We start from the raw sequence: 22,930 nt of genomic DNA, 5'->3' as shown, positions 1-22,930 counted from the left end.
AAAAAACACTGGTTAAATAACTGTTATAACTACGGAAGACTATAAATTATTACTAAAACTAGGGATTAGAATACTGATGAAAAATGAGTTGATAAGATGAACTATTTACAATGATTCTAATGAACGATGTACAATATAATAAAATATAATATATATTACTATGTTTATTAACTACTATAAGACTTATCTGATACTTAAGCTTTACTATTTAGTTTTATTTCTTATTTTTATTTTTTAACCACCAGAATTTGTCGCTATTCTTCATATAATTATCCTTATAATCTCTTAGAGGTATTGCTGTTATATCTTAATCGGTTCAAATTTGCTGCGCATACGATATCAGGTTCATACAATATTTTTTTATTTAATTTATTTCTTGGCATGTGGTATATGGTCGGAATTTTATATTTGTCTTGAATATAGCCATTTTGATCTAATAAAATGAATGCTTCTGGAGGGACGTATCCTGATACTCTTGTTTTATCAATGTAATTGGGATCTGGAAAAGCTATTGGAAATATTAAGCTATTTTGAATCATTGGGAGAGATGCGTAATAATTTCTAGTGAGTTTAATTATAAAATTATCAATTCTTGGTATGTTGGCCGCATTATATAATTCTGAATTTTTTATATATTTTGTGTAGTTAGATTCCTTTGATCTGTATTTTCCTAAACATAGTCTTAGACATTTTCTTTCAAAAATTCTTAGTTTTTCCATTAACGAAGCACTTATGTTGTACCATATTGCACATGCGTATGTTATAATTGGTCTTATCAGAAGTTGATACGAAATTATTTTAACATTACTGTTTAAATTTTTGTTGTAGAATAGTTTGCCGCATGCTCTCAGTGCGATTCTGGCTTTATTTAATTGAATCTCTAAGTGTTCATTTAAGAGGCATCTCTCATCCATATTTATACCAAGATATTTAACTATATTTTCCTTTGTTATGAGTTCGTTATTTTTTGTGACTATTTGGAACTTTTTGTACTCTTTTTGAACTGTTTGTCTTGCTATTCTCATAGATTGTCTAAATAGTATACACTCACATTTATTTGTGTTAACCTTTAATTTCCAGGCGAAATAATAGTTAAAAACTTTTTCAAGGACTATTTCTAATTTCTTTTGAACTTCGGATGGTTTTTTATTAGCATAGTAAACAATCAGATCGTCCGCAAAAGCCAGCAATGTACAGTCTGTATTATTTGGGCCGTAGAGGTGTAATACATCTGATGTGAAAATATTAAATAATATTGGTGAGTTAATTGTTCCTTGTTGAAGGCCATTTAAAAGTTTGAATTCTTGATCTGATTTTATACCGTTGCTGATTACTGCGAACGATCTATTTGTTATCATATTCCATACTAATTTAATTATATAATCTGGTATTTTTTTATCTTTGAGTTTGAAGATCAGCCCGTCTAGCCACACTGTATCAAAAGCTTTTTCCAGGTCTACGAGGATTGCTCCCACGCACTTTTTATCATTAAAGGCCCAGTTTACATCTGAGACTATTTTATTGATCGCATGAGTTGTTGCATGCTGCTCTTTGAATCCATATTGACTTTCCGGGATGATCTTCCGCTCGATACATTGATTTGTAAGTATGTCATTAATTATTTTTTCATATATTTTACCTATGTTTGATAACAAACTGATTGGTCTGTAATTAGTTGGGTTTGTGTGGTCTTTACCTTTTTTTGGTATCGGAATTACTTTCGCTTTTTTCCATTTATTTGGGAAGTAACCTAGATTTAACATATTGTTGAATAATATTGCATATTGATATGTTATTCTTTTAGGAAGATTCTTGAGCGCTAGGTTCGGGATACCGTCATCACCTGCTGATTTTTTATTATTTACTTTTCTAAATTTATCGTGTACTACTTCAGGTGTTGTAAAAATTTTATTCTCAATGTTTTCCTCTGATGGGTTATCGGCTCTGTTTTTATCATTGAAAATGCAGAGCGGGGTTTCCATCTCTGTTTGCGATAAGAACTCTAGCTTCATTTGGTCAACTTTTCCTTTAACGTATTCGTTAAATCTAGAGTTACCTAAGTTATCGTTTTTTGTATTTGATTCTGCAAAATGCGTTGCTATCAGATTTAATTTTTGCTTTTCTTCTGATATTACAAAGTTCCCTGCGCTATCGGTTTTGAGGACTGATTTGTCTATTTTTGCTTTGTTTAGTAATTCCTGATTGTTTTTATTAATTTTAAGTGTAGGTAGTTTTAATGGTTCTTTTTTCCTAAAAATTTTGTTAATTTCGGGGAACATTTTTCTTGAATTTTTTTGACTGATATTCCTAATTCTATTTTCCCAGTATCTACTGACCTCTTTATTGAATTCTATTCTTTTTTGTATTTTAATTTTTTTACTTTCTTCTTTCAGCTTGACTAGGTCAAAACTATTGAATCGCGGGTTTTTTTTTAATCTGTGAATTTTTGTAAGTATTTCTTTGCTTTCTTTTCTAAGTTTCCTGATTTCTTTATTTATGTAAATATCTGTCGAATTTCTTTCTTTTATCTTTGGGACTGCTATATCTATTGCCTGTGTGATTTGTTCCGATAGAGTATCTAAGTATTTGTCAATTTCTGTTAATCTTAGGTTACGATTAGATGGTACATTTTCTACCCAGAATTTGCACAATTCCTTCTGATATGTATTCCAGTTTGCTTTATCAAAATTATAATTGTATTTGCTTATTTTTTCTTCTAAAAAGTATTTGTGATCATCTAAGTTTATTTCAATTACTAGTGCTTCGTGATCGCTATCGAATGTAATAGAACGCAATTCGCCTTGGATAAGATTGGTTATTTTCATTCTGGTGTCTGCCAATACCAGATCTAGGTAAGTTCCCTTGCTTGGGAATAATGGATATTTTGAGTTATAGAGTCTTATCTTAGGTACTTTCAACGTGGTATGACCGTTGACATTTGCCAATAATGTGTGAGTTACTGGAAAACTTATTTGACATACAGCTACAAAATTATTACTATTCATGTAAGCTAGATAATAACATGATAACAAACAGAACGATGAGAAATTTAAGAAAAGAGAAATATTAAAAGGGGAGGAAGAATTTGACGTTTCCTATTATTAGTTTTTGAAAATTATAAAAAAAATTATGTCAACAGTACACGGTGTTCCCAAGCGGTCACCCATCTAAGTACTGACCGTGCCCAACGTTGCTTGACTTCAGTGATCAGACGAGAACTGGTACCTTCAACGTGGTATGACCGTTGACATTTGCCAATAATGTTTGAGTTACTGGAAAACTTATTTGACATACAGCTACAAAATTTTTACTACTCATGTAAGCTAGATAATAACATGATAGCAAAAAGAACGATGAGAAATTAAAAAAAAAGAAATATTAAAAGAGGATGGAGAATTTGACGTTTCCTATTATTAGTTTTTGAAAATTATAAAAAAAAATTATGCCAACAGTACACGGTGTTCCCAAGCGGTCACCCATCTAAGTACTGACCGTGCCCAACGTTGCTTGACTTCAGTGATCAGACGAGAACTGGTACCTTCAACGTGGTATGACCGTTGACATTTGCCAATAATGTTTGAGTTACTGGAAAACTTATTTGACATACAGCTACAAAATTTTTACTACTCATGTAAGCTAGATAATAACATGATAGCAAAAAGAACGATGAGAAATTAAAAAAAAAGAAATATTAAAAGAGGATGGAGAATTTGACGTTTCCTATTATTAGTTTTTGAAAATTATAAAAAAAAATTATGCCAACAGTACACGGTGTTCCCAAGCGGTCACCCATCTAAGTACTGACCGTGCCCAACGTTGCTTGACTTCAGTGATCAGACGAGAACTGGTACCTTCAACGTGGTATGACCGTTGACATTTGCCAATAATGTTTGAGTTACTGGAAAACTTATTTGACATACAGCTACAAAATTTTTACTACTCATGTAAGCTAGATAATAACATGATAGCAAAAAGAACGATGAGAAATTAAAAAAAAAGAAATATTAAAAGAGGATGGAGAATTTGACGTTTCCCATTATTAGTTTTTGAAAATTATAAAAAAAAATTATGCCAACAGTACACGGTGTTCCCAAGCAGTCACCCATCTAAGTACTGACCGTGCCCAACGTTGCTTGACTTCAGTGATCAGACGAGAACTGGTACTTTCAACGTGGTATGACCGTTGACATTTGCCAATAATGTTTGAGTTACTGGGAAACTTATTTGACACACATCTACGCAATTTTTGTTGCTAAACTAGATAATAACATAATAGAACAAAAAAAAAAAAACGACGAGAAGTTTTGAAAGTAAGAAACAAAGAGGAGGGATAAATTGTTGCGTTCCATTATTAGTTTTTGAAAATTATGCCAACAGTACACAATGTTCCCAAGCGGTCACTCATCTAAGTATTGACCGTACCCAACGTTGCTTGACTTCAGTGATCAGACGAGAATTGGTTTTTTTTTTAAACGTTTATTTAGATTTAGAACGTTTATTTACCAGATTGTATAATTAAGAGTATACAATGAGTTTAATAAACAAAACTTTTCAATAACAAAGGTTTAAATAGATCTGAACAGGCTCATACAAGGCATCTCCAGATACGGTCTATAATATACAGTTTATAATAAGAAAAAAGAAGCAGTAATTAATAACAAAATTAACATGCTGTAAAAACAGCCAAGTAATATTTAACCAAATGAATATGTATTGACAAAAAGAAGGTCAAAGAAAAACTGGCTATGCTATCATTATATATAAGATTTTATATATTATAAGTCAAAAGTAAAAAAAATATTATAATACACAGTATAATAAAAATAACTAGTCACAAATATAAAAAAAACAATTAAATTATAAAACAAATTATAAATAAATTAAACAAATAAGGATTTAACCCAACCACCAATATTTGTCTTTATTTTCCCTGTATCATCAATATCATCTATATTTATCAATAATATCTATTAAGGATAGACATGTTATATTTCTATCTATATTTAGTATCGCTGTTTTCAGGATTAGAGGCATAGATTAACTTCTTATTATTGTTATGACGGACAATATGATAAATAATAGGTATATTATTACTGTTTTGAATAGAGCCCTTAGCGTCAAGAAATAAAAAAGCTTCAGGAGGGACGAACCCTGTAGTTATATATTTTTCAAAATATCTATTGTTAGGGTATAACGCGCCAAATATTAAATTATTTTGTTTTATATCAGCTACATTGGTCTCTAATTAGTTTGATTATAAAATTATCGATTCTAGGAATATCGGCCGTATCATAAATTCTTTTATTGCTTATATATTTTGTATAATTGAATTCACACACCGTTGCCCAACGTTGCTTGACTTCAGTGATCAGAGAACTGGTGTTTTTTTTTTAACGTTTATTTAGGACAAAAATATACAATTAAGAGTATACAATAAGCTTAATAAACAGAACTTTTCAATAACAAAAGTTTAAATAAATCTGAACAGGCTCAGGCGAGAACTAGTGCTTTCAACGTGGTATGACCGTTGACACTTGTTTACTTTCTTAAATCTTCTTGAAACCTACTTGAAACTTACAATTACAAAATTTTTATTGCTTATGTAAGTTAAATAATAATATAGTTGCAGAAAGACAACAAAAAATTTTGTAGCAAAAAAAAATGGGGGGAGAGAAATTGATGTTTCCTGTCATTAGTTTTTAATCACCAAACTAGTTATTTGAACAATATAGTGGATTTATGAAATTGTTAAGAACTTTTTGTCCTAAATAAACGTAGAACAGTAGTAAACAATACTTGGAAAATTATTTAAAAAAAGAGTAAAATTGATACCAATATTGCATGATGTTTCCAAGCGGTTATCATCTAAATCACTGAGCATATTCAACGTTATTTGATTTCAGTGATTATATGAAAACTGATGCTTTCACCGTGATTTTGTTATTGATATCCGTTTTTTCTAGTAACATCAATAGTAATTGGAATTGTGATGCATTTGCAAAATTCTTGCCAGTAGCATCTTTCAAGAAAATTTAACTTGGTTTATTTGTATGAGTTTATATATATGTAACTATGTTTTAACAAAGTTGTGTTAATCCGTACAATTTCGCATTACTACAGTTTAAAAGTTATCAAATTTAAAAGTTATTGTTCAAATCAATTATTTTTATAAAAATGTCTTGTTGATTAGGCCATTCTTATAAAAAATCTAACCGTTAGGTCGTCCACTTTGTGTTAATATTTTCGTTTCAATATGCCTCGAAGTTTATATCGCTGATACTTTAACCTTTCGAATACTAATATATCTGTATCATATTCCAAATCCAAGCTTGTATTTGAAATGACCAAGTACACGAATTATAAAAGAGAAAAATAAAATTATTCAAATTCACAAAAAAAAAATTTGGCACGCCTGGATGATATCAAGATGTGTGTGTGTGTGTGTGTGTGTGTGTGTGCGTGTGTGTGTGTGTATTCATCAAAGAATTCTAAAACATATTTCATTTCTCAGTAAGATTATAGAATACTTATAGGTAACATTGAAATTATTATTTCAACCCGGGCGCGCCAAGTTTTTTTTGTGAATCTGAATAATTTTACTTTTCTCTTTTATAATTAGTGTACTTGGTCATTTCAAATACAAGTTTGGGATTTAGGAAGTAACGCTGTTATAATAAATAATAGGGACAAATTACATTTACTAATGGATCACGAATAATGGTAACAAACTCGTTTAAACATATACCTAACACAGAATGATGTAACATATAAAAAAATAGGTACATATACAAAGTCTAATAACAAATAAAGTAATTAGAAAAATGATATTATAATTACTCAGTCACTTGGCGTAAATTTTATGATATCATTAATTTTGTAGTAGAAGAATACAGTTTATTGTAGGAATAATTTTTTAACATAATTGTACAGATTATTTTATATTACAATTTTCTTTTTTTTTACGAAGCGCGGAAACTAGACGCTTTTTTTACCTTTTTTTAAAAGGTAAGTTTTTTAAGAATATCTATTTTTTAAAGAATTTAAAGAATTTAAAAAATTTAAAGAATTTAAAGATTTTAAAGCATTTTCTAAAGAATTTAAGAATATCTATTTTTGTATAAGAGCTATATTGGATATAATCTTACAGTACATTGATAAAATAATTTTCTTTTTTTATTCTAATACGATTATTTATTTTTTAATTTTTATTTATATTTAAAATATATATATTTTTTCTATTCTTCTTTAGAATGTGTCCAATTTAATGCAAATTGAAATAAAATGTATGTCAGTTATTACAAAAAAATATGAATATTACTAAGAAAAGCAATTTATTAATTACTATATTTATCATAGAAGAGGTCCCACCACTGTTATTGATATAATGGTCCTCTTTACTGATATAATTGTATACAAAAAAATTATACAAATATTCTTAGCATTTCTTTAAATTTTCATTATAGTTTGTAGCATAAACTATTTTTTAAAGCCATTTTTTTTAAATATATTATTTTTTTCTTCAATTCTTATTTAGACTTTGCCTAATGTAGATTAAGGTTCAATATACTAATCAGTTATTACAAAAAGTATGAAAATAAATAAACAGAACAATTTGTTGATCATAATATTTAGCAAAGAAGAAATCCCACCTTCATCCCCGTTATTTATTCATTGGAATATGAAATGGTCTTCTTCATTGTGATATTATCACAGAACAATACATTATTTAATATAATTTTTAGAGTGGATTCTCGTTGCTGAAAAAATTGTACAAATAGAATTATAAAACATCTATACGCACGAAACAGTTGCTGCGTCGGTTTGGAGATATCTTTTGTGAGCGAAATGAATAAAGAAGACGACGAAACTTTCGTAAATATAGAAAAAATTATATAATATTTTAGTAATAATAGTATACACTTCGATGAAACGAACATAGTATGTTAACTCTAATCTTGTAGAAAAATACTACTGGCAGTAATAAATTATTGTTAATCAATAATTTATCAATAGTCAATTTATTGATCACAGTCAATAATCATCATATTTTTCTATAAAGATTAACATTACTGTAAAGGTTATAAAAATTTCTAATATTTCATTAAAGTGTATACTGTCATTATTTTTAATACATAAATGCATATTATAATTACATGAATTTATAAATATTAAAAATAATGTCAGCATACACTGACGGTATATACTTTAATGAAATATTTGAAATTCTTATAATGTTTGTAGTAATGTTCACCTTTAATAGGAAAATATGATTTCTGACTGTGATAAATAAATTGACTATTAATAAATTACTAATTGATAATAATTTATTACTGCCAGTAATATTTTTCTACAAGATAAGAGTTAACATACTGTGTTTGTTTCATCAAAGTTGATATTTTACTATTATCATGAAGTCTGCTAAGTATGTGCAGTCATGGACAATAAGATTGTCCAGCAATTCGAAATGTCATTGACCGACTTAATAAGAGAATTAGTTTTGGAAAGATAAGTGCTCTCATTGGGCCATTTGGCAATGTTCTGAAACTTATTAATAAACACTAATAGACAACCTTATTGTTCACAACTGCACAAATGTAGATACAATATTCATATTCAATGTTTAATAATTAACATATATTTTTTACAGCTTGAAACTGATATGTTGAACCATGAGGTAGAAGTTATACAGCTAAAAAAACAAATAAGGGAGCTCCAAGTGGAGCTCCAAAAATTAAAAGAAGTAGCAATGAAATATAAAGTAATGGTTGTACTAGTGATTGTAGTCATGGTTGTAGTTGTGGTTGTGGGTGTGGTTGTGCTTGTGGCAGTGATAGTGGTTGTAGTGATAGTAATAATGGTTTCGCTGCTGTTTCTTTTAATTTTTCGAGCTCTTTTAATTGTTTTTCTCAGCTGTATAAATTTATGTAATTATAACATGTACTTATATATTAAAAATAATGACGGAATACACTTTAATGAAATATTTGAAATTTTTATAAACTTTACAGTAATGTTAATTTTTAAAGAAAAATATATTATCGCTGACTGTGATAAGTAAATTGGTTATTGATAAATTACTGATTGATCATAATTTATCACTGCCAATAATATTTTTTTACAAAGTAAAATAGGAATTAACATTTTGCGCTTGTTTCATCGAAGTGTTATTTTACTGTACTAAAACCAAATATTATATAATTTTTTCTATACTTACGAAAACTTCGTCGTTTCCTCGATTCGTTTCGTTTATACTACGTATTCACCACTGTAGACTGGATTGTAATCCTCGCACAGGAAAGAGAAAATTGATTATCATCAACGCTGACGACAGCATCGAACAAACATAACCTTTCGTGTCAATACCCAGATAATATGTCTAAAATCGGGACATAAGATCTTAAAGATCATCTTTTAGATATCTTCAGACGATTTACGTATAAATGTCTTTAAGGCGTCTTAAAGATTATCTTTAAGACGTCTTATGTCTTGATTTTAGACATGTTGCTGGGTATAAACAAGTTTCTTTCTGTCTCTCTTTCTCCCTTTCCCCTCTCTCTCTCCCTCTCCTCTCTTTCTCACACAAATTGGCGCTCACGACGATATCAAAATCATCTCTGCCGTGCTGCCATCTAGCGGAAGAATATTGAAAGAGCATATTTTTAGAGCCATCGTATTCATCGTGAAATCTGGCGATTTTGGACTTTCAACTAGAATTTCTCATCTCATAGAACCTGTAGAGCAAAAGTAAAGACAGTTTTGTTAAGAAATGTTAACACAAGGAATTGATTGAGACTACTCAGAACTACATCGGTTCAGTCATAATAACGAAACGCTGAATTCCTTCTTCGTCCAACTACCCATACAGCACAAATTTTCAAAGGACGTTCTAAAGACGTTCTAGGAACATTCATACATCCTAAGGACGTTCAGGAACATTTTCTCAAAATTTTATGTTATCTGGGTAGTTCCTTCGCGTAATAAGATAGATATATCACGGCCGCTCAGTCTTTGCGGTTGCAGTTGCGCTCAAACTAGGCGCTCAAATCACGGCCATGATTTTTTATTCGATATTTTCGAAGTGGTTACCAAGATCATTTGTGTCTTTCTAAATTTTGCTCCCTGCTTTGAAAAATTCTTAAAAAACTTCTTTTATCTTTCTAGATAATCATATAGCTGTTTTGTAAAAATAAATTTCTAAATATTTTGTTTTTGTATAATTTTTTAACAGAAATAGGTTAAAATCATTTATAATTTAAAAATTTATAATTTAAGAAAAAAAAACGATAAAAAAATTCTTTTAGTCTTTTCTAGTATAGACATCAAAGCAAGTATTGATATCAAAGCAAGAAATTGTATGTAATGTAATGCGATATCTTTTACAAAATATACTAATTATTTATAAGAATAAAGGTCGTCAATTTAAAAGGATGAGAAAATGTGCTTAAAAAATAAAAGAATTATTTCTAAAATTTATTTATTTCTAAAATAAAATGTTTTTATTTCCATGTAGAATTAAAAATATTATAAAAATGTCGTTGATACAAATTTAGAAGATCAAAAGAAGGTGGTTGAATATAAAAAATTGGCAAGTTGAAACTTATATTTTTGGCATATATTGAGTGGAAACAAAGCCATTTGTATTCATGCGCGACTTGAACTGCTTGGTATTCAACAACATAAAAGACTTTCATAGTGCCTCACACGTAGTGAGTTCTCTCCACTAAGTTTTTTTTATAAAGACGCGCAGAATTTAGTTATTCCTAAGAAACGAGTATTTTTTAATATGGCTTGGACATAAATGATAACTTATGTTTTACAATTTAGCGATCTTTTTGTCGCGATATCTTCAACTTCCCCGCCCCTTCTCCTTCCCAGGATAAAATAGCTCTATAATACATTGTTCTAAACATGTTAATTCTCTTTAACTATCATCTGTTCTAAATATTTTTTTTCGAATTTTACTCGAATGATATCCAGCTAAACAGAAAAATTTATGAGTTAAAATTCAATCGTTTAACACGGCGGTTTTTAACGAGCTCGAATAATCCTAATTCCTACTCGAAGTAACCTAACGTCAGAAAATGAAAAAATTATCGATGTTACGAAAAAATTACCGATGAATTCTAAACGTCACTCTTCTTATCTTTAATCTCATGGTCAGCTTTAGCCGTACGGTTCGCTACGAGGCGCTTCATAGGCGAGTACGATTGCAGCACGGACAGAATCTACCGAGTGGATAATCAGCTTGGATGCTCATGGGAAATAGCGGATCCTCCGGGATACCCGTCGGCGTCCGCAGAATCAAAATTGCGATGGGCCGACGCGATAGTTCTTGTTTACTCCGTAACGGATCGAGTTAGCTTCGAGGAAACTTCTCGATTGAGGTATGTTGTTGACTTACACGTGTCTCCGAAATCATGAAATTGACGGGTCAACCACCTCACGACGGCGAGAGTAATATTTTTTTTCCCTAATGACGTCTGACGTATCGATATCTGGCGTCTCGGTCTGTTCGCATCTCAATGGAAGTGGTAGATACGAGTCGAAAGTGTTCAAACATGCTTCAAAAGGCGTATTCTTCCTATGAACTGTAGGAGAGAAAATAATGCCACAGATAAACTATTGATTTACGATGTTTATCATTTGTCCATGCTGAACGTGTATAAAAATCAATCGTCTCCGTCATTGTTGACCAGGTTTTTAGTGTCGCACGCGAGACGAGGTAGGAAAGTACCGCCGGTCGTGCTGCTTGTGGGAAACAAGGCCGATCTCTCTGGCTCTCCCGGCGAGCGCATGGTATCCGCCTTCGAAGGCCAGAAAAGGGCAAAAGAAATCGAGGCTCACGCTTTCCACGAGGTTTCCGCAAGGGAATCGATTGACCAGGTAAGGACTATCTGTATCTAGATCGATTAAATAGGTGCCAATTGCGGGCTTCGTCTCTGCATCGGTCTTTCTTTTTTATACAACGAAGACCTTATTCTGAATGCGTGTTTATTGTTAAACTTAGCCATTTGATTTCAAGTTCTATTGTGTTATGAAAAGTCCTTCAGATATATTGAAATTTACTTATATACTTATATTGAATATACTTATTTATATTGATTATACTTATACTATATTGATTATACTTATTTATTTATATTGAAATTTACTTATTTATTTGTTCATTTGTTTGTTTGATTATTGTTTATTTATTTATTTAATATACGAAAATTATTCTCTTGATATAATACATATTGAACATCAGTTATTAATCTGCAAGTAATCATCTGCAAAGAAAATATGGAAATAGAAGGAAACGAAACAATAGACAATATACGATACTGTTGCACTCTTATAAAAGTGTTCATTTTAAAAAGAAAAAAATAAGTAATCGATAATATTTTCATTATTGCTACACATTTTTATCGTATTATAAAATTTAATTATTACTTGATTGATTATTACGAACAGTTTTTACCTATTTTGTTTGAGTTCTTGAGTTATTTCCTCAAGTATAATAAGCACAGCTTCTTTTAGAATTTTTGAATTTGATCTTCTTTAATTTTTATCCATTGATTCTGTTCAAAATGATTCTATGTAAAGTTCGTCTTTAGTTCTAAATTCTGTTTTCCTTACTTACACTGCTGATTAAAATATACCGAACACTTGAAATTAGTAATGCAACGTCTATTTGCGCGGAATTAAATTAATTGGAAACAGAAAATTATTAATGATTAAATGCGAAATTCTGGATTAAATGAAAAATTCTGGATAAAACGAAAAAAATGAGCGTTCGCGATTGGTCCAAATAATAATCGAACTTCGATAATAATGTCATGTCGTTTTGATATTACTTAAAAATAGTCATAATCTGAATGTTGTTTTTAAAAAATCGATTGACTATAAATGAGCAGAATGATAAACAGAGATATAAATATAAGTAAAAGCGATGATAAAATATAAATAAAGATATAAACTCAGTCCCCAATTATCCTAATCCAAATGATTCTAATCGTGGAGAGAATTATTTTTTTAAATGATTGTTAACTCCACAGGAGAACTCAGTCATGGCATTTATGCGTGATCGCGAGACGTAAACAAAATCTATATCGCTCGTTTTCAAGGCATGCGGTACACGAGTATATTTTCGAGTGATTATCCACGCATTGTAATAATGATCAGGAACGGACCGACGTATCTCAGTGCTCGGGTAATTCCACAGAGCGTCGGAGCGAATCTCTAGAATAATTCTCGCAAATAACTAAAGCGCAAATTCATATATCACATAAATTATAAATTTCTAAATGACATCTTAAAGACATTTTAAAGACATCTAAAAAATATTCTACATGATTTAAATACCTTTAAGAGGATGCTGAAGCTGAAAACTTTACCGACAGAACACTGACTTTTTTTTGTAAAATTTACGTCGTACTGGTTACACAAAATTACAAGTGCTTTTACGCAATAAAAGTACGTGCAAAAATAAATAGGAGTATTGCTCGATATGTGACGAAAACGGAAAAAAAAGTTTTAAATGTAAAATCTTAAGCTGTCAGTTAGCGTAATATTTGCCTAATCCAAAAGTTCCGCAGCTTGTACATACCGAAAGTGTGGATGCTCCAAACAAAAAAATTTTGGAGAACATTGCTCTACCTTCGCACCTGCACTTGGAAGCTTAAGAATATTGAAAAAGTTTGCAGGAAAATTTCTACACATATATGGTTAGGTTTTCCGTTGAATATAGTAAAACAAAGCAATACATATTCATGTAAGTTCTGTATATACAAGAAATACGAAAAGGATAGCGTTATTATGTTAGTGACGATCGTCTCTGCATTACCGATATTATTCGAGTTCGTCATCGACTCCAGCATCCCCTTAAAGGCCAAATCACACTAACGATTGGCGATAGATGATTGACGATTGAAGATTGGAACTTGACCAATTGGAACAAAGCAAGTCAAGGCTGTTGATTCGTTAAAATCTAATCTTTAATTGTCAATCATCAATCGCCAATCGCTAGTGTGATTTGGCCTTTAAGGCTTCTGTATACTCGCCGCAGCCATTTTGACTTATAACGCCAGAAACGAGAAAATATATGCCCAAAATTCTTAAAGTCAAAATAAAAAGATATATCCAAAAAGTGATACTTGCAATCGATTAAGCACACCTCCAAAATACTCCGAACATTTTCCTTTTACTCTAACAATTAATAAATAACCTAAAACTTGACAAAATAATAAAGAAATGTAAATTAAAAAGAAAAATTGCATATCGCATTAATTTTACTATTGTTCGAAGTATTTTGGAGGAGTAGTTAATCGATTGCAAATATTACTTTTTGTCTTTTTATCTTTTATCCGTTGAATATCAGGGGGCTATACAAACATTTACAGTAAATCAATCGTTCCTCAATGTGTCGCGCACATACGAAATAGGGGAAGAAAAGACGCAAAAATACGATGACGCGAGCGATAATAAACATGATGCTGACGGTCGCCTGAAAAAAATATTATTTTTCCTTTTTTCTAATATGCCGCGCGTGGCAGATAATTTATGAACTTTATATAACAGACATATTAGATATTCCCGATTATTTCTATTCGACAGATTATGGCCATATTTACGAACATATTAAGACTATTGACGGAACTGCCTGCCACTCCAGGAAACCAGCCAACGTCTTTCAGAACGAGGGCTTGCACAGACGGGTCCATCAACACATATCGCCGGTCGTCTCCTCCTCCGTCGAAAAGAAGGTTCAGCATTTCCGCACGTGGTACTTTACTATAATTCGTTACATTCCTTTTGAAAGATATAATTTGTAACATTACTTTATCATAATAATTCGTTCTATTAAAAATAACGGAAATACCATATAAAATATTATGTTTTAACAGCTTTAATAAAACTGTATTTACAAAAATAAAATATGCATATGTCTCTAGGACATCTTTTAATCTTGATACAATAATACAGATATAAACAAGATGTATCATTAAGTATTCTTTTTATCCTATATTTTTCAATTAATTTGCAGTGCGATTTTCCTTCAATAAAGATGTCGCAGCGTACTGCAGTTTGAATTGAGTAAATTGCTTTACATAAACTAAATTTCCAATACAGAAAATAGATAATAGATAAGAAGGAAAAAATGTACGATAAATAATGTAGTATGGAATGTAGTAAGAATTATCCGTGTCTTAGTGCAAGCCCTAGAGCCTTCGGATTTTCGTCTTGTATTGCCGCTCTGCAACGTGCCACCGTATTGGAAGCAGCTTTCCCGACTATATGAACAAATATAGAACAATATTAGAGAATATACCGTACAATATCATTAGATTGATTCAACTTCTTCTCTATAAAATACATATTTAATTTATTAACATATTTATGTTTCAAAAGTGTTTTGTTTATATTATATTAAATTGAATCATCTATGTCTTTAGAGTAGAGCTCACCAAAACTTGGTCAGAAAATAAAAGTCAAGTAGTAACAATTAAAGAATTTACTCAAATTAGATAAGGTCTCCGTATACTAGTCAAATGTTCTAATGTATGGTTCCTTAACCCTTTTTTAAGAAAATCCAACAAAAGAAATTAAATACAAAGAAATAAAATGTTATAGAGGTAAGATTGAGATTTAGAAGGCTATTGTAATACCTAAAATTTTTTCGCCCTAAAAAACTAATTTTTGCACTCTGCGGATATTAGTCTTGTTGGAAATGTGTGGCCTAGTATTACTTTGATCTAATAAAGTCCAGCTCAGACATTCTTTATATTCCTAATATCGACACATATTCAGTATTTAGAAAAGTCTTTTGAATCAACCTAATAATTTCAACGAATATATTCGCGTGCATGTATTTGAAAATTCTACCCCTAAGTCTCGCTGCGCGCTGCACACCGATATTTAATTCTTTTAAACTAGTTGCGAGCTCCCGATAACTGTTCAGCCGAATCTCGTGTTCGCGAATCAAATCTCCATTTATGTTCTTCAACTGCGTTAGTCTCCTCCGCATGTCATCGACATTCTCGAGAATTCTAGCATCCTCTAAACGAATTATGATACTTTTGAGAAGAGTTGCGCCGCCTGCAGCTTCTGCCTGAAGTCGCGCATCAACTTCTTTTAAACCTAAAAGAACATCACGAAAGTCAACTTCGTTTCTTTAAATTAAAAAAAGTATGTATACTACTCAACATAATAGTCTAAATATTTATTAAACCTAGTATATAGCCTACAAAAGAATTTTTCAACCATGTGTAATATTTTTATATATCCTGGTTGTTGACTATTCTAATGTTATTACTTCCTCAGAATATATTCAACAGTCATAAAGATGCAGAAATACTACATAAGGTTAAGAAATTTTTATGTAACTAACCTTAGTAAATGTTAAGATTATTATGCCAAGTAATATACGTCCGTGTTGAACTTTCAATGACACGATAACTGGCTGTGACGTATATATTATGTCACAGTTATCTACTACGTCATTAAAAGTTTAACATGAAGTAATGTTATCAACTCAAACTTCTAAAACATATCTTTAAAACGTCTAAAAGATGTCCTACACTTTTTAGATGTTTTTTAGATATTTTTGAAACTTTTTTTAATTCTGATTTTTTTTTAATCTATTTATCACCATAAATGATATTTTGGTAGGAGCGATTGTTACTGACAAAAATAATTATCATTAAAAAGTGTGCTACTTCATTATAAAAGTGGACACTACGGTGCAAATTTTGCCATATCGTGAGGACTATTTTTATATATAATGCATCATATTTTACGTATGAGAAATAGACAGAATCAAGAAAACAACCCCCGACATTTGCATATAAATATATTACATAATACGTGTAATAATTTCATCACAAGATACTTTTTATTTAAGATTCTTGGATAGTATCCTTATAGATATTATAGATATTATTCATATAAAAATATCCGAGTTACTGATATTGTTGAAACATACCCTTAACGCGTTCTAATGAGTCCAGCATCCTACTCTCTTCCGCCGGGAACGTCGCTTCCGAGCTCAGTTCCCTGACGCCCAGATACATAGCGAGAGATTGAATGATATCACCGGCGAATGTCGAATCGTCTGTCTGGATGGTCACCTTTCCACTGGCGTTCGACTTGAAACAGTGCACTTTATTGTCTCGCATGCCGCGCAACCATATCTCAATGCAGCCAGCATTCAGGCCGCTCTCTGCGACTTCTAGTTCCTCGCCGAGAATGAGACTCTGGTTTAACCAAATAGCAATACGTTGCGGTCTCTCCGCAACCTAAAATTCACACATATTTATAGTATTAACGTAACGTATTAGCTCCTTTTCGAATATCGTCCTAGGTCCAAACTCGAAACATGTCAACTTACATCAGCTACAACACCGTTACTCAATAATTCTTCCGGGATCTGTTGAGGCCTCGGAATAAGCTCGTACATACAAAATCTCGGCAATTGCCGCGTTATTTCGAAAACCTGTCGAACGTTATAGAGTAATCAGAAATTTAAAACACGTTCGACAGAATTTAACAACGGAAATAAAGAACCAATGAAGTAATGGAAACAGGAATGATTTAAAACTCCTGTTTCTCCGCCGTGAACATATTAACTCACTATAACCCATAGCTAATCCAGTAGAGATATTATCTAGATAACATATGGAATCTTATAATATCGTAAAAAGAACAATTTCTCAATAAAAATGTCGAAAAAATTATTTGTTTATAACAAAATTGTTTAAACAATTAAGTTGCAAAATAATTTTTCGTGAAATCTGATATCGCCATTTGATTCTACGTAAAAAATTCAGCAGATTTAAAATACTCTTAAAATTTTTCTTTTATTCTAATAATCTGCAAGCTATAATCTAAATTTAACGTGGTAAAATCATGTAATTAAAAAAAACCACATGTCACGTTAATTGTACTATTAATTATTGATTATTTATTGATTATTAATTTTATAATTATTTTTTAATTGGTATAGTAAGAGAAAGAGAGAAGAAAGTGTTCGGAGTATTTTAAAAGCGTTTCGTTGCTTAATCGTTTGTAAATGTCATTTTTTGGGTATATTTTTTCGTCTTAACATATTTTGCAGAAATTTTAGGCATGTATTTTCTCATTCCTGACATCATAAATTAATATGGCCGTGGCGAGGAACCAGAAATTTTAAAAGTGCGACAATTATTTATTGTAGAATTAAGACAAGATATCATTGAATACCTGCAACAAATCAGTGTTAGGAGGTCCGACGTACACTTTAATATGAATATCGACAGGATCATTTTTAGCAGGATATAGCGCGATTTCCAGTTCGCCTTGTGGGTGATTGGGATGTGTCACCAGCGTTTCACCCTCGAAAACACCCTCGGCGAACACTATGGCACAATGAACCTGAATGAAGTTATTATTAAGTATTCGTAAAACCTTTTATTGTATGCTTTCATCTATAAATATAATGTATTACCAAAAGTCCAGGTCCGGCAGCAAGAGCAACGCGGGCCGCGCCTCTCTTCGTTAGCAAGCTAATCGCCAATCTGGATCCGTGGTACATATTGGAACCTGTCGCTGCTCTTTGTCGCAATTCCATTTGGAGCGCTTGCTTCTTGGCCAATAATTCACGTACTATTTCGCCAGGTTCTGGAGCTTGCATGGCAGAACCAGCACTATATCCACGTACTGAAACATGACGCGACAAGGATATTATCGCAAGTATATTAATGTTTCATATATACTTTCTAAGCTTCTTTGAGTAAAATTTTACTCGAAAAGTAGAGTAACAGCCAACCCAGACAAGTATAATTTATTAAAAGATATCTTAAAGACTTCCAAAAGACGTCTTATTTTTTTTAGTAATTTGTACTATCTGGAAAGTCACTCACGTGCGTGTAATCAAGTAACTTTTCATATATATAGAGTGAATTCTTTTATTCTGAATCGTCGAATAAATATATTTAATTGAAATTAAAGAGTAATATATTTTATATACTTCATATATTTCTGATATATTTCACCATCTTTAAAACAAATCCACTCTAATCGATTGATACTAATTCGTATGGATTAAGAATCCATTCTTGATGGGAATTAAATATTAATATAATATGCTTGTAATTCTTGTGATTCTGAATGATAGTATTTTCACTTGTTTTGAATGAGATTTTATTCTAAAAGATTTAGAAAGCAGTGAAGAATGACAAATATCTTTGTCATAATTATTGATGCACAATTGATATATTATAGTAAAAACGTTATAAATAAACAGACATCGATGTTTTGTTGAATAGATGTTACTCTTTATAGGTCTTTACTGAAGAGAATTATCTGTTGACTGAAATATATATTTCTGATTATTTTGTAACATAGTTTTTGACTGCAATATACATATATATCTCACTCACAAATCAAATACTTGATCATAATACTGGCAGTTATAATACATCGTTACACTTACATCCACGCTCGCGAAGAAATAAGAAAAACTCAAATTAAAACTATGGAACGTTTAATAATGAACTAAAGAACACAAGACAAAAAATGCAAACTAAAGATCTCCGGCTTGGATCGAATTACACGTCCGTTTGGATTACAAATCCATGGTCGACTCTTTAGGCCTGTTCTTTGTAGTTGCACTACTGAACTAGTGCAATAAGTTAGAGTGAGAAAACGTATATTTGTTTCCCTTCAATATATTGCACCAGTTCAGCAGTGCAACTACAAAGAACAGGCCTTTTGTCTCTTACTGAGAATCTTACTATTGTCCAGTGGATTTGTCTTGTTTTGTCTAATATAAAGTTCATAAAGCTCTCTATTGATATTGAGAGCGATATCGATGTCGATAGTCGATATCGATGTATGGCACGAATCATAGTCACTACGAATATAATAATATGATTATCGCCCCTTACAGAAATATCATACTAAGAATCATTGATAATTACTTATTTTCAATATTAAAAATACTGGATAATAAGTAATTACCAATGATTCTTAGTATGATATTTCTATAAGGGGCGTACTAATAAATTATGGTAAAACTATTATATATCATTTCTATCACATTTAAATTTGTGTCTCAATATGCCCCATTCAATTCTTATAGTTTCTTAAGTCAGTGTCTCAATATGCCCCATTCAATTCTTATAGTTTCTTAAGTCAGTAACTGTTTCTATCTGTCTCATAATGTGTTAAAATCGGCATTTACGGCATTTTAAATAATTTTCATTTTGATCTTTTAGGTTTTCGCGATGTCCATGCACATTAGATTTGGTTTCCGGGTTTGAGTCGCGTGGATTCATCTTTGTTTGATTCCGACGTTTCGCGAACATTTCAATCCGCTTCATCAGGGAGGAACGACTCGCTGAAGTTGCAGAACAGATGCCTCGGGCATCGGGTCGTTCCTCTCTGATGAAGCGGACTGAAATGTTCGCAAAACGTCGGAATAAAACAAAGATGAATCCACGCGGCTCAAACCCGGGAACCAAATCTAACTTTCATTTTATTTTTTATTTGACCATTGTACAGTTGTGATTTTGTTATTTTCATATTACTGTTTAATTTATCTTATTATATATAACTATGTGTAACAAATTAATATAAAATCTTTCAATGGAATTTTAGTTACCTCGTGAGTAAATTAGAATGGTAATTATTATTATATTATGTAATAGTAAAAACAATCTTTAAGATTACTGTTATTAATTTCGTACCTTCACCATTAACAGAAACCATCACCAAGTCAGGTTTGCCCGTTCTTCGATAATCGGCTTCTACTATACCCGCTACACCAGAGGACAATTGAATCTTAAATATAACTTCGCCAGTATTATATGTCCTTGCGTCCACTTTCCCGGTACTCCAACCGGTGATTAGTTCTGGTACGCCATCGCCATTTATATCAAAAGTTCCTACGGACACTACTTTGTGTTTCGACTGCAAAACAGATTTTCAAAATCCAATTGTTTCAACTTATATAATATCCGAAAAACTAAAAAATTAAATAGAAAAAAAGTGATAAAGCGGCTAAGTTTATGGTACAAAAGATAAATATAATTAATATAATTTACGCTTACGTTGAAAAAAGAAACAAAAAATAGATATATAGTGTTGCTTAAACGATTTATTTTAACAATTTATTATTATACTGGAAAGAACTACTCCGTGGTAATTAAACCTGCGGATAGTATTTAGTAGAATAGTCGAGTTAAAATTTACATGCGCAATTCAAATGTAACTGAAATTTCACCTTAACTCGCCACAATCTTTGTCCCGCTTCATAGACGCCAATAGTACCATTGTCAACCGCGTAAGCAAATTGTCTGTGTGGTAAATCGGTCAGGGCGACAATTGCCGCTGTTTCTTTAGCTTCCCAAAGTATCACATCCTCCTTTTGCACTTTGATTTCATAATCTGTTGTACCGGTCAGTAACTGAGAGATCAAACGACCGGCTCATAGATAGAAAATCAAAATATCCAAGCGAGAAACACGCATGTGATAACGCGTATGCATAATATTCACCTCGTTTTCTCCGTCTCCATCAAAATCATACACTATTAACGAAGTGACGATACCCCCCATCACCGTCCAAAATATTTCCATGCCTTGCGCGTCTAAAATCGTCACTGAACAATTGCCACCCACCACGACAACCTGGTGCGGTAACCAACCAACTTTCGCGACGATCATACAATTAGCGCCGTCTGACATCTAAAGTAATTGGAATTATGAGAGCTTACTGCTGCTTATTCTCACAAGCTACAGTCAATACCTCTTTATAAAAAACATCGGCATTGTCTTCGATGTGATAAGCGAGTACATGAGTAATGGTGCCGACCAAAAGAATGTCTCTCTCGTCTTCCCCAAGACGGCCAGTGCACAGTGACTTCACCTAAACACGATTTCTCGTGAAAAATAAGTGAAAAGAAAAATGCAAGTCAATATTATCGACTATTTGCAAACAATGCTAACTGCTTTCACCGTATATAAACCGGCATAATAGCTTTAACAGATATACATATATGCGCGCGTACGCATACACACACACACACACACACACATATAAATGCATATAATAGGTAAATACATACAATATACATAAATACAAATGCATGTATATACACATATATATATTTTTTTAGAGGTATCCATAAATAACTAATATATCAAAATGAATCATTTAAATATCGACAGTTTTTATTTTTAATCAATTATATAATAAGTTAAATATGTTACCCACAAATATAACATACTAAAAAAAAATACTATTTATGTTACACAGCTCAAGACAAAGAGAAAATGAAAATTAATGAGAATGTTTTAGAAGTATTTCATTACTTGTGAAAACTCCGAATAATATAACACAAGTTATATTTTAAACCTTTCCATAAGAAGTACATTACAGAAGAGTATAATGTGTTAAGACTATTATGTCGATTTGTGTACACATTTTTTTGCTACACAGAATAATTTATGAAATTGCTGTTCTGATAGATCCGGACCTCGGTACCGATTTGAAGCTCCGCCAGTTCTCCGCTCCAAGATAATCTCTTGTTAGATTGTTTCTCGTCGGAAAAGTTGATCTGCGGTTGTCTGTGAGGACTGTGCACCAAAATGGTACCGCCAGGTGTGGCGGCCGCGAGGCACGCGTGCGATCCATCGAATTTTCCACTTACAACGAAACTTGTTTTTATGTGTTTTTGTATGTTCAACGAAAACTCTGCCATTCCGCGCGTGTACTAGGTTATCACAGTACGCCTCCACTAATGTTGTGCCTCTACCATTGGCACGGTGATGGAATATTGATTTTCTACAGCTATAACGTTACACACATACTATCGTCATTTCATCGTACATAGAGTAACGATACAGTAAATGCGCGTGTGTGAAAAAGAATAGTTCTAAAATACAAAAGAAATAGTAAAGCGATTAAATTTT

The 22,930-nt window shown here is 31.5% G+C and overlaps 2 protein-coding genes, 1 long non-coding RNA gene and 4 other non-coding genes across 8 annotated transcripts in view; 1 reads left to right on the top strand and 6 right to left on the bottom strand.

The window, feature by feature from the left end:
• LOC116847244 overlaps positions 1-9,717 on the bottom strand; it is a 27,086-nt gene extending 17,369 nt beyond the window's left edge. Inside the window, exon 1 of the long non-coding RNA XR_004378719.1 lies at positions 9,215-9,717. This is a non-coding gene — a long non-coding RNA (uncharacterized LOC116847244). The remainder of the gene's footprint in view (positions 1-9,214) is intronic.
• LOC116847240 (ras-related and estrogen-regulated growth inhibitor) overlaps positions 1-15,160 on the top strand; it is a 21,316-nt gene extending 6,156 nt beyond the window's left edge. The window contains exons 2-5 of one of the 2 annotated variants that reach the window (XM_032822024.1): positions 11,162-11,384; positions 11,697-11,883; positions 14,596-14,764; positions 15,026-15,160. In XM_032822024.1, the coding sequence (XP_032677915.1) occupies positions 11,162-11,384; positions 11,697-11,883; positions 14,596-14,764; positions 15,026-15,075 (629 nt within the window). In that variant the 3' untranslated portion in view covers positions 15,076-15,160. Of the gene's footprint in view, positions 1-11,161; positions 11,385-11,696; positions 11,884-14,595; positions 14,933-15,025 lie in introns of those variants that run through there. The other variant, XM_032822025.1, reaches the window with a different exon arrangement.
• LOC116847265 lies at positions 3,131-3,249 on the bottom strand. The gene has a single exon (XR_004378731.1). It is a non-coding gene; the product is annotated as a 5S ribosomal RNA (ribosomal RNA).
• On the bottom strand, positions 3,444-3,562 carry LOC116847255. Its single transcript, XR_004378724.1, has one exon. It is a non-coding gene; the product is annotated as a 5S ribosomal RNA (ribosomal RNA).
• LOC116847266 lies at positions 3,757-3,875 on the bottom strand. The gene has a single exon (XR_004378732.1). It is a non-coding gene; the product is annotated as a 5S ribosomal RNA (ribosomal RNA).
• Positions 4,070-4,188, bottom strand: LOC116847257. The gene has a single exon (XR_004378726.1). It is a non-coding gene; the product is annotated as a 5S ribosomal RNA (ribosomal RNA).
• On the bottom strand, positions 15,127-22,822 carry LOC116847239 (Bardet-Biedl syndrome 2 protein homolog). The gene is made up of 11 exons (XM_032822022.1): positions 22,495-22,822; positions 21,765-21,884; positions 21,515-21,703; positions 21,242-21,424; positions 20,706-20,928; positions 18,464-18,675; positions 18,220-18,390; positions 17,369-17,473; positions 16,964-17,276; positions 15,865-16,119; positions 15,127-15,272 (listed from the first exon to the last, which is right to left on the bottom strand). Exons 1-11 carry the CDS (start codon positions 22,717-22,719, stop codon positions 15,178-15,180), a joined length of 2,091 nt encoding a protein of 696 aa, XP_032677913.1. The 5' UTR covers positions 22,720-22,822; the 3' UTR covers positions 15,127-15,177.
• Between the last annotated feature and the right edge of the window lie 108 nt (positions 22,823-22,930).

This window comes from Odontomachus brunneus, unplaced genomic scaffold (assembly GCF_010583005.1).
Source record: "Odontomachus brunneus isolate Ranch 3 - 2012 unplaced genomic scaffold, Obru_v1 Obru_scaffold_075, whole genome shotgun sequence".
Classification (NCBI taxonomy): Eukaryota; Metazoa; Arthropoda; class Insecta; order Hymenoptera; family Formicidae; genus Odontomachus; species Odontomachus brunneus.
The sequence above is the reverse complement of the archived record's forward strand: the minus strand, read 5'-3'. Positions and strand labels throughout refer to the sequence as shown.